This window comes from Telmatherina bonti (assembly GCF_933228915.1).
Source record: "Telmatherina bonti genome assembly, chromosome: 2".
NCBI classification, from domain to species: Eukaryota; Metazoa; Chordata; class Actinopteri; order Atheriniformes; family Telmatherinidae; genus Telmatherina; species Telmatherina bonti.
Window position 1 is genome coordinate 20,305,017 of NC_136620.1, and position 12,440 is coordinate 20,317,456.

Below are 12,440 nucleotides of genomic sequence, written 5' to 3' on the forward strand. Positions count from 1 at the left end.
CTATATCATAATTTGTACATAGAGAATATTTTTAAGTCTTTTGTTTTTAAATTTTTTTATTTTTTTTAATTTTTTTAGCGGTTTTGTGGCTCCATCTAGCGGTGAAAGTTGGTAATTGGTGCTACGGTGCACTTCCGCTTCTCCAGTCAACAAGGAAGTTCAAACGAATCACGTCTCTCATATTTTGTCATAGCAGATTTTGTCTGATATTGTTAATTTTCTGAAGGGGGGGTAATCTTTAACCTTTAATTATGTCGATGTCAACCTTTCAAAAGGTGACTCTCGCGACGTGTCTCGTGCTTTGCGTGGCGCTGCTGCTTCCCAAGATGCTGTTATCCAGGGGTAGGAAGGATGCTGCTGAACGGCCGGACGGTGCGTTGACATTCATGGTTGTTTTTCTAATAATAAGACGGCCTCTGCTCTGCATTTGGTGGCCCTTTGTGTTGTGGATATAAGTCGTATATTAATGTGTTTGAACATTTTTCATTTATGCCAATTTCTACCTTTTTACAACTGAAATATGGCGATGAACCTAATCGATGTGTTCTTGTAGTTACACTCTCCTCCCTGACGAGGGCACCAAACACACCTTCTGAAATAAGACAAATGAAGAAAATAAATTATGATGATAAAATGACTATGTGCCGCTTACGAATGTTATAATTGATATGTTTCCAATGTATTTTAATTTTTTATAAGCATAAGTTATGTGGAGTAGGTAAAACTATAACTATTTGAATCAGCACATCCAACTAAAGGAAATAATATAAAACACTTATGAACAAATGCAACATTAAGCAACTACGATATAAATGGCAATATGCTGTATTTTATTCACTTAATATGAATTTGAATCAATTAAAGCAGTTAAAAAGTGAGATTGTTTAGCTGTTCAACCAATACTCTTTTGTGCATCTTCAACACTCTATACCATCCCTTCAGGTTCAGGTCATTTCCCACCCATGATGCATCGTCAGGTGGCCCCAGAGGGCCGAGGCCAGAGGGCTGCAGGGTCTGGCTTTTCCAGAGCTCATAATTCTGAAGCCATAGCCAGGGCAAAAGGAGCAGGACCGGGCACAGGAGCTGGAGGCAAATCAAATCTAGCAGGACAGATCATCCCAGTGTATGGCTTCGGGATCTTACTCTACATCCTCTACATACTGTTTAAGGTAAAATGTTGCTTGGCCCAGACAGCAAGTGTTTATGACGCCCATTCATTGTATATAGTAAGAGTGTCCAACAAAGCTCTTTATATTTGAAAGCAGGATCAGAGGTAATGATAAAAGTGAACATTTTAAGTATTAACAGACATTTTTCTGTAGGATTGTGGGTATTGTAGTTTTAATCCTGTTGATGTGTCCCTGTTAGATCACATCGAAGGGGAGCAGCAAGCCGTCAGAAGGCAGGTTTCCTCCTGTTCGGTCAGAGAACATGAAGAGAAAGATCAGTGAGTTTCAGCTTTTAGCCCATTGATCTCATTCTTGCCCTTATTGTCCTTGATTTTCTCAACATTTTGGGTTGTAAGGCAACTGCTAAAAGAATGTAAATTTATAAAGACACATTTTCCCTGTACTGTCTAGTCAGTATGAGCATCAAGGGAACATTTGCTTTAAATAAATTAGAGCTTCTTGTGTGTCATATTTGCAGTTCGTCGCACCCCATCTCTCCTTCCACCTGACATGCATTTTCATCTTTTACTGCATTAATGTAATAAGGTAAAAAAAAAAGAAAAAAAAAAGTTGTGGTCATTTTCCCACATATTGATTCTGGTTAACATCATACAACATGATGGATGGCTGACCGGCCGGGCAGCTGGGATAATAAACAATGCATAAACAAAGCTCATTTCTCAAATGATCCAAGCTGCCTTCACTTTGGTGTGTTTTTTCTTTTATAAGCACTTAAGTCATTCTTTCCATTGATTTTAACCTTTCTTGGTCCTCCAGCGGACTTTGAGCTGGCTCAACTGCAGGAAAAGCTGAGAGAGACGGAGCTGGTGATGGAGAGTATTGTCTCCAGCGCCCACCACAGTCCTAATAGGTGGGTGTGCCTCTTTGAACGAGGAATCATTTTCATAATCCTGCTGTGCCACAGAAACAAGCTCCTTACTGCTTCATGTGTAGCACTCGCACGTTTTAGCTTCATTTGAATAAATGTGAGTGTTGTTTTTGTGCTTCAAAAAAATCAAGCAGCAGTCAGGAGCAGATTGAATAAAAGAGGAAGGCATACTTGTAAATATGAAATATGTGAGGGAAACAGTGTGTTGTCTGTCTGCACTGCAGGGTGAAGGGAGTGACTGCAGACCAGGAGGAGAGTCTCTTGCAGCAGCTGACGGAGATAACACGGGTGATGCAGGAGGGCCAGATGGTGGAAGATATTGCCTCTGAGAAGAAGATGCAGGAAGACTGGAATGGTATGAAAAAAACTTCATCTTCATGGTGGATAAACTATTTTTATTATTATTATTACATTTCTATTAAAATTTATTTATAAATTGCCACTAGTATACAATTTCTATTCCTTTCCAACAACATATATCCCAGTACAGTTTGGTTCACATGTATGTAATTACAGAGGAAAAAGCAACAATCACAGGTATAGCCATACCTACCATAACAATAGAAACTTTATTTCATTTTTCTCTCAGACTGCTTTCTAAAACAGGCTCGACATTCTGGGCCCCACATTGTCCAGGAAAGGCATCCATTTCAGATTTAATAAATGCAAATACTACCTCCACTCCAAAGTATTAGATACTCCATATATCTAGTTAAATATTACTTTATGCTACAATGATGCTGTCAGAGGCCTTGCCTAAAACTGATGTTAAATTGATGCTTTTACATGCAACATATAACATATGGAAGCATAGAGCTGTCATCCAAAACAAAATAAGATCTTATGTTATTAAGTGATCTTGTTCCAACTGCTGAAACAGCGTTTACTTGGTTTGCATCGTTAAAACCTTTTCTTTTTTTTTTTTTTATTTGATATTTTCCTGTTGGCTTACCCACTCCGGTTAGCTTTTGCGCAGCACTTTGAGGCTGTGAAAACCACGTTAAACCAATCACAGCTGCTCCTCAAATGTAATCAGCTCTCTGATTGGTTCGACACTAGCGTCTCTGTGTTGCATCCTTTCTTTAGGCTGCATCCCAGATATTTAGTGTAGACTATTTGTTTTTGCGCACTTCCAGAAAAGTTGCTTTAATTTCTTTTAACATTCTGCAGATTATCCAGAAGAGCCTCAACCATACTGGGAACATTCCCACTGCTGCTGTCAGCACAGTCCACAGGAAGGAGCTGAAACGGAGAGGACAAAAGGAAACAACAGCAGCAGCTTGGAAAACCTTCCTGGAGACATTACAGCATGTGGAGAGGCTGATGGAGCAGAGGAACCGAGCACAGACGATGTGAAAGAACCTGATTTTACAGCAAGGAGAGATGAGGACATGATCCCAGAAAGAGATGTTGAGATAAGAGAAGAGGGTCATTTGCATGAACATGAGGACGGCAGTGGTCACACTGTTCTAGCTGATGAGGAGGAATCTCTGGTCAGAGTCCTGAAGGAGCTGGAGCTCACGCTGAAGATGACGTCTGTGTTGGAACAGGAGGAGATCAGAGATCACACCCAGCCAGCCGAGACAGAAATGTCCTGCAGCTCGGTCAGACGCAGAAACAAGAGGAGGGCGAAGAAAGCCGCAACCTGATTCAAACGTGAGGCAGATGTGACAGATTGTTTCTAGATGAGCTGTAGCATGACAGCTGGTGATAGCATGAAAATTAAACACCAGCATTTTTATTTATCTTTACTTGAAGGCAGTAAGGGAGGATAAATGTGTACAGCCACTTGTTTTAGCTTACTCATATCTGCTGAATTAGCTTAAAAGTGTTAAAGCAGCTTTTTTAAATGAACGCTCTGAGATTTGATAGAGCCTGATGAATTAAGTCGACCCGATGACTTTATCAATTCATCAGGTGTTTGATGGGATTTCTGATTTTGCTCAAATGCTTCCAGATGTAAAGATTTTTTAGAGGTGGACATGATGCACACAAGCATGCTAATCTGCTACATTCAAAATGTCTTATTTATATCAAATCCTTAATATAAACATCAACTCAGAGGAATAAAAACTAAAAATGAGAAGGAACTGGTCAGCTGGAAGTTGGACCTACAGAAATGTCTCATCACGTCAAGATAGTTTTTTTTTTCTTGCTGGGGTGGTTTTGACTTCTGTCCTCATTGTACAGAACATTTTCACATCCTTTTGAGATTTTCTGTATCGCTTTTCATATTTGTTTGTTAAAGGACCTTAAAGGACTCACTTCCCGTATCCTGATCAGTGCACACTGTTCTCCTCAATAACAAAGCAAAACCTAATGGCCAGCGCCTACTGGTGACAGAGCTGCAGCGCCCCCTACCCTTTCTCCTAGAAAAGTTCAGCCCTTTTTCTCCTAAGCATTCAAACTCATTCTTTGGCTTTAGGTTTGGTTTAATTTCACCTTTTAAATCAAATCTCAGAGATGAGCTGAAGCACAATTCAAAAAAAGATTCTTTATTACTTCTGTAATGATATATTTGACTCATACAAAAGCAACATGACAAAGGTTGATGTTAGCAGACTTTTTGAAATTAACTATTTGAGCAAGTGGCACATCACAACATCCCTTCTCCTCTAAGAATTTCTTTGTTGATTTGCAGTGAAGTGTCAGATTTATCTGGGATCAACAGGAAGCAGATCTCCAGTCACTTTGCTGCCTCAGTGCTCCATTGGCTCATCGGGTGCTTCTCTGGCAGCAGGTTCATCTGCAGCCTGAGCAACCTTGGGAACAAAAATTTATGATAATATTAAACAAGAAAAAAAAAACAGTACACCAGAGTAAAAAAAAAAAACCAAAAAAAAAAAAAACCTGAAAAGATGTGTTTTCTGTAATTAAACAGCCTACACTGGACTGGATAAATTCTTGCTGTACCTTTCTCTGTGGCCTCTCTTCCAATCCCTCCAGGAATGGTGCAACATCGTCATCATCATAAATGGTGAACTCCATGTCCTTTCCCACAATGCCGACAGATACATTCTAGAAAAAGTAAGATATATATCCAATAAGTGGTCTGTATACTTTAATACAAATTACCCACAGTATGTGCATATTAAGTGTAACCTATAGAAACCTGCAACAAGTTTTATTATGTGTATTTCTTAGATGTTTCTGTGCAGAACAATTTTGTAGAAGTAATGCAGGTTCCATTTTAGATAATAATAAAGATAAACATGGTTGATGTTGTGCAGAATGCGCCACATCCGGCCAGAAAAGATACCTTGGTGGTGAGGTCCTGCTCAGTGGGGAGAGTTTCTCTCAGCGCACGGAGGCCATGTTGGACCAGTTCATTCAGATTACCTGCAAGCAAACAAACAAAACACTTGTCACTGATAATAACATAATGAAGTTGCTCAATGATATTTCTGAGAAAAATAAAGACAATCTTATGACTACAATCTTAACACATGTCCCAAAAAGCATCATCCATCTAATACAGTAGTCTCCAACTCTGGTCCTCATGAGGAGCCTTTCTTCAGGTTTTACTGTTTCCCTGCTGCGACACACCTGTCCAGATCAGTGGCTTATTAACAGGCAGGTGCAGAAGATGACGAGTTGCAGGAGAACCTTTTTCCTTTAAATCAAGTGTGTTGTAGGAGGGAAATAGTAAATCCTACTGGTTGGTAGCTCATGAGAACCGGAGTTGGAGACCCCTGATCTAATAACAGAAATGCTTCACACAGGACTTATTTACTTACTGAGGTACAAGTGAGGCTGAGGGAGAAAAAAAAGACACTCAATCTTACAGTCAGAGAACTTGTCCATGAACCTCTCCAGGTACGTGCGTGCAGACTGGGAACGTGCTCCAATGGACATGGCTTTGCAGTCAAAGTAGTTTGCTGATGGGCAGGTCTGGAAGATGTGAGGTCCCATATCCTGTGTGACGAACAACAGATATGTTGTTCTGAACTCTGAATGAACTCTGGTGATATTTTCCATATTGCCTTTTTTCCCCAGTTAATATGAAAGTATAAATCAAAGAAAACATGGACATAAACTTACATCATAGCCAGCAATGAGGAGTCCAACACCATAGGGCCTCCTTCCATACCTCTGTGTTGGGATTTGGGTTTCTGGAGTTTTAGTTAAGGATTTCTTCTGCTATTAACAACCATTTTGTTTTATTTATAAAAAGGCAGCTAATGAGAAAACTTTTTCTCCATTTATCCCAAGAGAAAAGCAGATCTATGGTTATTCATAATTTTCATCTGATATAAACCTGCTCTTGTCAAAAGCCTCATGCTGCTTGGATATAACACTTCATGTAATAACTTCAAAGTTAGAAAGGATACTGCTGCCAACAAGAGACACAAGACGCGATGTGGGAAGGGGTCTGTCAAAGACAAATCTAGAGTCCAAGCACTCCTGACGCATGAAGTTACTGCAGAAGAAAAAAATTAAGCCATTTTCAGTCATTATAATCTTAAATTATGTTAGTTTGACTTTGTCATAAGTCACTTTTCAATTATTGTTCTTCATGGTTTCATTTTCCTACGGCAAAAGTGACACATGATGTCACATCTTTTATGTATGTGGATAAAATGGTTTATGTTCACTTAGCTCAGCTGTTAAATATGTACCAATGGACAGGAAAAGCACAGGCGAGGGCATTTTGGACAGAAGTAAAACCTGTGCAATAATGTACACTTCTCACAAGCAGATCAACTGTCAAAAATCAATCCATTCACTGTGGGATAAGTAACAAATGTTACAATGAAACAACAAAGCATAATATTATGTAAAGCAACAGAATACTTTCCCAGACATTAAAGAGGTGTGTTAGAAATATGGATTTTGACTAAATGTCTATTGTAATTAGGATCTTTACTGAACAATTTAACATCAAAATAGTTGCAACCTACCACAGCAGCCTGGCATCAGCTGTCAGACCAGCAATGGAAATACCAACATGGTTGTCAACATGTAGAATCTTCTTTTGGTGGGCAGCCAGTTCAGATTGTGCTCTCTGTAGAGTGGCACACCGTGACGGGTTTATTGCATTATCACCTATAATCCTATAATGGTTCTACAAACACCTTTTTAATAACACAAATTTTTTTCCTTGGGCTTAGTGTGTTTGAACATGCAACATATCAGAATGACAAGATTAAAAGCAAATTTTCTTTAAATAATAATGAGCTTTTCGAGTAATCTGATACTGATCCTGGAGAATTTTAATTAAAGTGGAGCAATCATTCAGACAGTAGGGATACTACTTACATAAAAAGCCACACCAATATATGACTGACAACAAGAATGTAACAGCAGTATTGACACAGTATGATCATACCTTTAGCGCAACAAGGACTGCATGGGTTTTGGATTTCAGTCCCACAGTTGCAGACCCTTGCTTCACTGCCTCCATCGCATACTCGATCTGATGAATGCGGCCCTGTTTGTGCATGAAGCATAAACACATTTGTTAAGACATCATGTCATGGCAGCGTTAAATGAAAGACAAATGGGCAGGAAAAGGGCATCTTACCTGTGGGCTCCACACAGTCACATCGTTGTCGTACTGATTGCGGAACTGCGTATAAAGAAAAAAGCCCTCATGGATATACTGACATTAAAGAAATGCATTATGAATCCCACCACTAACTGGAGCCAAACTTACATAGTCTTCCAGCATCATCATAACATATTTCTTTTACACCTAAAGGCTCCAGAGTCCCGTGTCTGCGCAGCCGGGACTTTTCCTGATAAAGGTTTTAAATTACTACAATGACTGAATAATTGATAGAGACGCATTCAGCCTCTTGTGAACGACAATCCAACACCCGATGCAAGCAGTGGACAAACAGATGTAGCTAAAGTTAATAACTACATTAACTTTACCGAGATTAAAAAAAAAAAATCGTCTGTCAAAAGGTTTGTACAACCATCCCCGTTACTTTAATTATATTAAACTGACCAGATGAGTTTTTTAATCCCTCAGTAGAAGCCAGTGAACTTGAACAAATCGAAAGTAAAGGCATCACTGTGGGCTGCACTAATGCTAACTCAGCCTAGTGTGGCTAACTTCAGTAAGCTAATCGGCGTTGCTTAACTCTTCACACAACTAAAGACTAAATGCAGTTATCAAACTTTCATAAACGTTTTGGGAAATACAGTAGTCTTCAATGTGACAGAATAGTTTAAGGACAAGTCGTAAACCATTTCATATGAATTAGGTGCCACTACGAAGCTAACACTAGCAAATAAAGCTGTTTTGCTTACTCACAGTGCAGGAAAACGTAGCTAGCTAACGTTAGCCGGAGTAAATGAACCCTTATATCTAGTATTCCCCAGGAAATAAACTGAATTGATTTATCAGTTTTATTAGTTTATTAAGATATTACATGTTAAACAAAGCACTTAATATAAAATTTCATTCATACTCACCATCTTTTCTTTAATGTGCGCTTCTCCTCCGCCAGCACTATGGTAGTCTCTCGATTTATTTTCCTGAACGCCTTGTCAGGCGAAAGCAATAGAGCCCCGAATTCACCTCAGCGATCCAGTAAGCGATCAAACTATTGTCAACAATCTAAAGCTAAAACTTCAAATCCCAATGATATGAGAGTACTTATGAAAACGTTATAATCAGAGCTCGAGTTAATCAAGTTGATAAACAATTTACTGTTTAAAGGTCCATTCGATAGACTTTAATATATGCTCGTTTATCATACATTTTTCATCCATGCTTTGTGCTTGACTATTTTCAAGTGAATACATTTTTGTTTATTAAGATAAAATTTATCTGTGACTCATTCAACCATTAAAAAAACAAAAACAACAACAAAGCAGTTAAATTAAACAATGAACCAGTGTTATGTCATATTTAATATTAACAACCTAATAGATAACTTATTCATATTTGTTATCAACATCCTGTTACAAAAGCACAAGCTGTAATTTGTTCCAATTTCTTCAATGCATAAAAATGGCCAAGACAACAGAGTTTGACAGGCATAGAATAATGTCTTTACACCTGCAAGTTCATTCTAAAAGAGCTATTGGCTGAAGATATAGTGTGTAATTTGCATTGCAAGTGGAGACCCGGAGAGATGCATCTGAGCTTTCAGCTGATCCATCACCATTAACAGAAGCTTCATGATCTCAATGGAAGGGTAGCTGTCCAGAAACCAGGAATGAAAAAGAGAAGAAAAGATTAATGACACAAGAACTAAACTTAAAATCAGTGGCAGTGGGTCTTATAGAGATGCACATTCTCCTTACAGCCCTGACCTAAACAATACTGAAGCAGTGTGGGATACTCTTGACAGAGAACAGAGTAAAATCTTGCCAGTATCCAAAAAAGAGATTGGAAAATCCCTTTAAGAATCCTGGAGAATTATTCCTGTAGACTTGTGAAAGAAATGAAAAGAAAGCACGTCTAAGAAGATTTTGAGACTATTTTTAATTATAAAGATGCCAAATACTGACTTACAAGCTTATTAAATTTGAACAAACTCGGCGTTGGCTTCATGTTGTAAATTTACATTTATGTTTGCCTAGATGGTTCGATCAATCTCTGCGACTCTTTCCTGCTTTCAGGTGTGACATGCCCACAAAAATGCAAATGTCAAGTGATACAAGGATACAATTAAGATACAGGTGGGGATATGATAAAGATATGAAGAAGAAGATAAATAAAAGGAGATGTTGTAACAAAGATATATGTGTAGTACGTATATTATTTCATGTACAAAATGTCATTGTCGGGTTTGCTTGATGTTTCCTCATGAATCCATGTCACACATCAATTGATCAGCCAGCAGCTTTGCTCTCTGCTCTGGCCGAGTGGCAGCAGCTTTTTGCATGGACACTGGGTGGCAGCAATAAGTTAGAATAAAACTCTGAGCTGCTCTCACTAACTTTGGGAAACTGACAAAGAGCATGAGTCACCGACTGCTGTTTGGGAGAAAATGGAAAGAAGAACAAGATGACCCGCAAACGACAGCAGTAGGTGTACACACATCTGTCCACCTTAGATGTCTGACAGTGGTTTCAGTTTCTCTTCCCACACGCAGGGTCTCCTGTTACTGAGGTTTCTGCCGACAGAGCGGATTATCACAAAAACAAAACGCATCACCTTGATGTTGTCCGTACCACCAGACATTTTGCTGGTTTTATTATTTTCCAAACATCGAGCCAAACTGGAGGAGTTACACATGATGTTTAAATCCAAGTGTAACCGCCGATTTTTCCTCTCTGACAATGAGCAAAATACAACTACACGTGGTTTAAATAATGACTTCAGAGTGTGTGAGCTGTGCTGGATTAAAATTTTGTTTGGCAATTTGAGAAAAAGCAACTTATTTCTCAACTATGAACCAGGCACTCTTTTTACTTCTCTGAAATATAGATGCAGGGAGTTTCTTCTCAGTCTGTGTCTTGAGAAAAGTAGAATATATATATATATATATATATATATATATATATATATATATATATATATATATATATATATATATATATATATATATATAACTTTATAAACTCCAACAATCTATTGATATTCCAATGCAAGTTTAATGGGGACTCAATAAACTCTGAAAAAAAAAAAAACAAAAACAAAAAAAAAAAAAAAAAAAAAAAAAACTTGCCTCATCCTTGAACCCTCTAATTCTTTAAATAGATATAAATAATTAACCAGTTTTGGAAAGGAAGTCTTTATACATAGCATGAGAAACAAAAATACCCTTGCAATCATTTTGTTGTTATTCCTTACATCAGTGCGAAACATCCAACATTGTATTTTGTTTTTCTGTGCAGTGCAACAGAATTCCTTTCTCTTTGACATGATCAAAAGCCAGACATTTCAAATCAACTGGGCCCAGACAAATGAGGCTTTCTTTTGCTTTATGTTGTTTCCACTCATATTTACAGCTTGTAAGTTTGTTTACTTATCAGTTTTTGCCTGAAATGTTACACCTTTACTCCTTTGTGCTCTTTTTTTAAATCAAACAGCTGCTTTCCAAATCTTCATCATGCACACTGTGTTTGGCAGCAGTGACCTAATAAACTTGTTGGGTTTAAGAGAAAAACTGTCAAATCCACCTGAAAATTCCTAGGATTTGGAGAAGCTCACTGGAAAACTGGCATTAGATTTTTCAGAGGTTGACTGCAATATAAAACTTAGGGGAACAGTGAAACAACCTACTGAGAACTTTCTGCACAAGTTGCTGAAAGAAAACATGACAGATATTTAAAGAGTGAAGAGTGTGAAAACTAATACTTTGTTTCTTGGTAAAGCGCATGATGATCAAGATATTCTTGGACCCTTCCATCAACTAAAATCAGTATTCAGGGAACCAAAGTGTTTTAGTAGGGAAAAGCTCCAAATCTGTCTTTGCACTCAAAGAAATGCCCCCTAACTGCCTCATCCATGCTCATGTCCAATACCCCATGTATGGTTTTTCACTTGGCCACATCTCACATTTATTTATTCATGTTATTTTAAATCTCCTATGTTAATTTTGTCTGATGTACCCTTGATCCAGAGTGGGGGAAGAAGGAGGGGAAGGAAAAATGGGGGGAGGGGGTGAATTAGTGGGACTGTGCTGACGAGCTCTCCTCCTCTGCCAAGGCAGCGGCAGCACGATGGCAACCATTACATCAGCGCGCCAACCTCCTCCGCCGTGATTGAGATTGTAGAAGTTGTGCTGAGCTCAGCATGTTTTTTTTTTTTTTTTTTATCTTGGGGGGGGGTTCATTTAGCTCTGCCAAACACCCCCTCCATCTCTTTCTTTCTCTCTCTCTCCAGTTTAATTTTTCAAATGGAGAGCGGCCTGAGTCACTGTGTGATGGGTCCAAGCCACACTGTGGATCCATGCGTGATGCTGGTGAGAAAGATGGTGCTTTGAGGAGTAGAGGAGAGAGTGTGCACGCCCATTTCTCTTTCCATTCATGGTTTTCAGTTTGTCTAATTGCATAATCCCAGAGTAAACTTTCTATACTTATTTTATGTGTGATAGCAAAACACAGATATTTTTCTTATAATGTACATTTTGTGATGCGCAAAATGCCACAAATCGCATCTTTGTTGCTAAAAATAGGTCAGGGATGTATTTCAGCCTGGGATACGACTGGACTAATGCGTGGTGGCTCTTCGCCAAGGTTGCATTAAGCTTGGAGTCGTCCTATAACAACTCAGGTCAGAGGTCAGCAGCCGCACAGCTAACGGAGGAAAGCCATCTCACCCCTCCCAGTGATAAGTTTTATAGGTCTAAATGCTGTGTTTCATCATTGACTGAACATTTCCTTCAGCTAAAAGCCAAAGCATATGTATGTGTGAGGGAAGAGGCGAGGAAGGAGTCTTGCAGAGATTCTGTTGGTTCCTATCAGTTTCCTGGTGT

General features: G+C 38.7%; 2 protein-coding genes across 2 annotated transcripts; one reads left to right on the forward strand and one right to left on the reverse strand.

The window, feature by feature from the left end:
* Window positions 1–251: 251 nt before the first annotated feature.
* On the forward strand, window positions 252–3,715 carry ric3b (RIC3 acetylcholine receptor chaperone b; the record flags this gene model as incomplete). Its single annotated transcript, XM_079256738.1, has 6 exons — window positions 252–372; window positions 943–1,169; window positions 1,369–1,447; window positions 1,947–2,040; window positions 2,283–2,413; window positions 3,229–3,715. The coding sequence occupies 6 exons, from the start codon at window positions 252–254 to the stop codon at window positions 3,705–3,707; spliced, it is 1,131 nt and encodes a 376-aa protein (XP_079112864.1). The 3' UTR covers window positions 3,708–3,715.
* Window positions 3,716–4,592: 877 nt separating this feature from the next.
* Window positions 4,593–8,547, reverse strand: psma1 (proteasome 20S subunit alpha 1). Its single transcript, XM_079259679.1, has 10 exons — window positions 8,482–8,547; window positions 7,583–7,627; window positions 7,388–7,489; window positions 6,960–7,063; window positions 6,390–6,478; window positions 6,100–6,170; window positions 5,844–5,973; window positions 5,318–5,397; window positions 4,972–5,076; window positions 4,593–4,820 (listed from the first exon to the last, which is right to left on the reverse strand). The coding sequence occupies exons 1-10, from the start codon at window positions 8,482–8,484 to the stop codon at window positions 4,758–4,760; spliced, it is 792 nt and encodes a 263-aa protein (XP_079115805.1). The 5' UTR covers window positions 8,485–8,547; the 3' UTR covers window positions 4,593–4,757.
* Window positions 8,548–12,440: the final 3,893 nt, after the last annotated feature.

What these genes read in the sequence shown, in the direction of transcription:
- psma1 (XM_079259679.1), bottom strand. An exon ending in TCCTCATTGCTGGCTATGAT is followed by an intron (nt 5,974 to 6,099) that starts GTAAGTTTATGT and finishes TTCGTCACACAG; the next exon opens with GATATGGGACCTCACATCTT. An exon ending in AAGAGAGGCCACAGAGAAAG is followed by an intron (nt 4,821 to 4,971) that starts GTACAGCAAGAA and finishes TTTGTTCCCAAG; the next exon opens with GTTGCTCAGGCTGCAGATGA.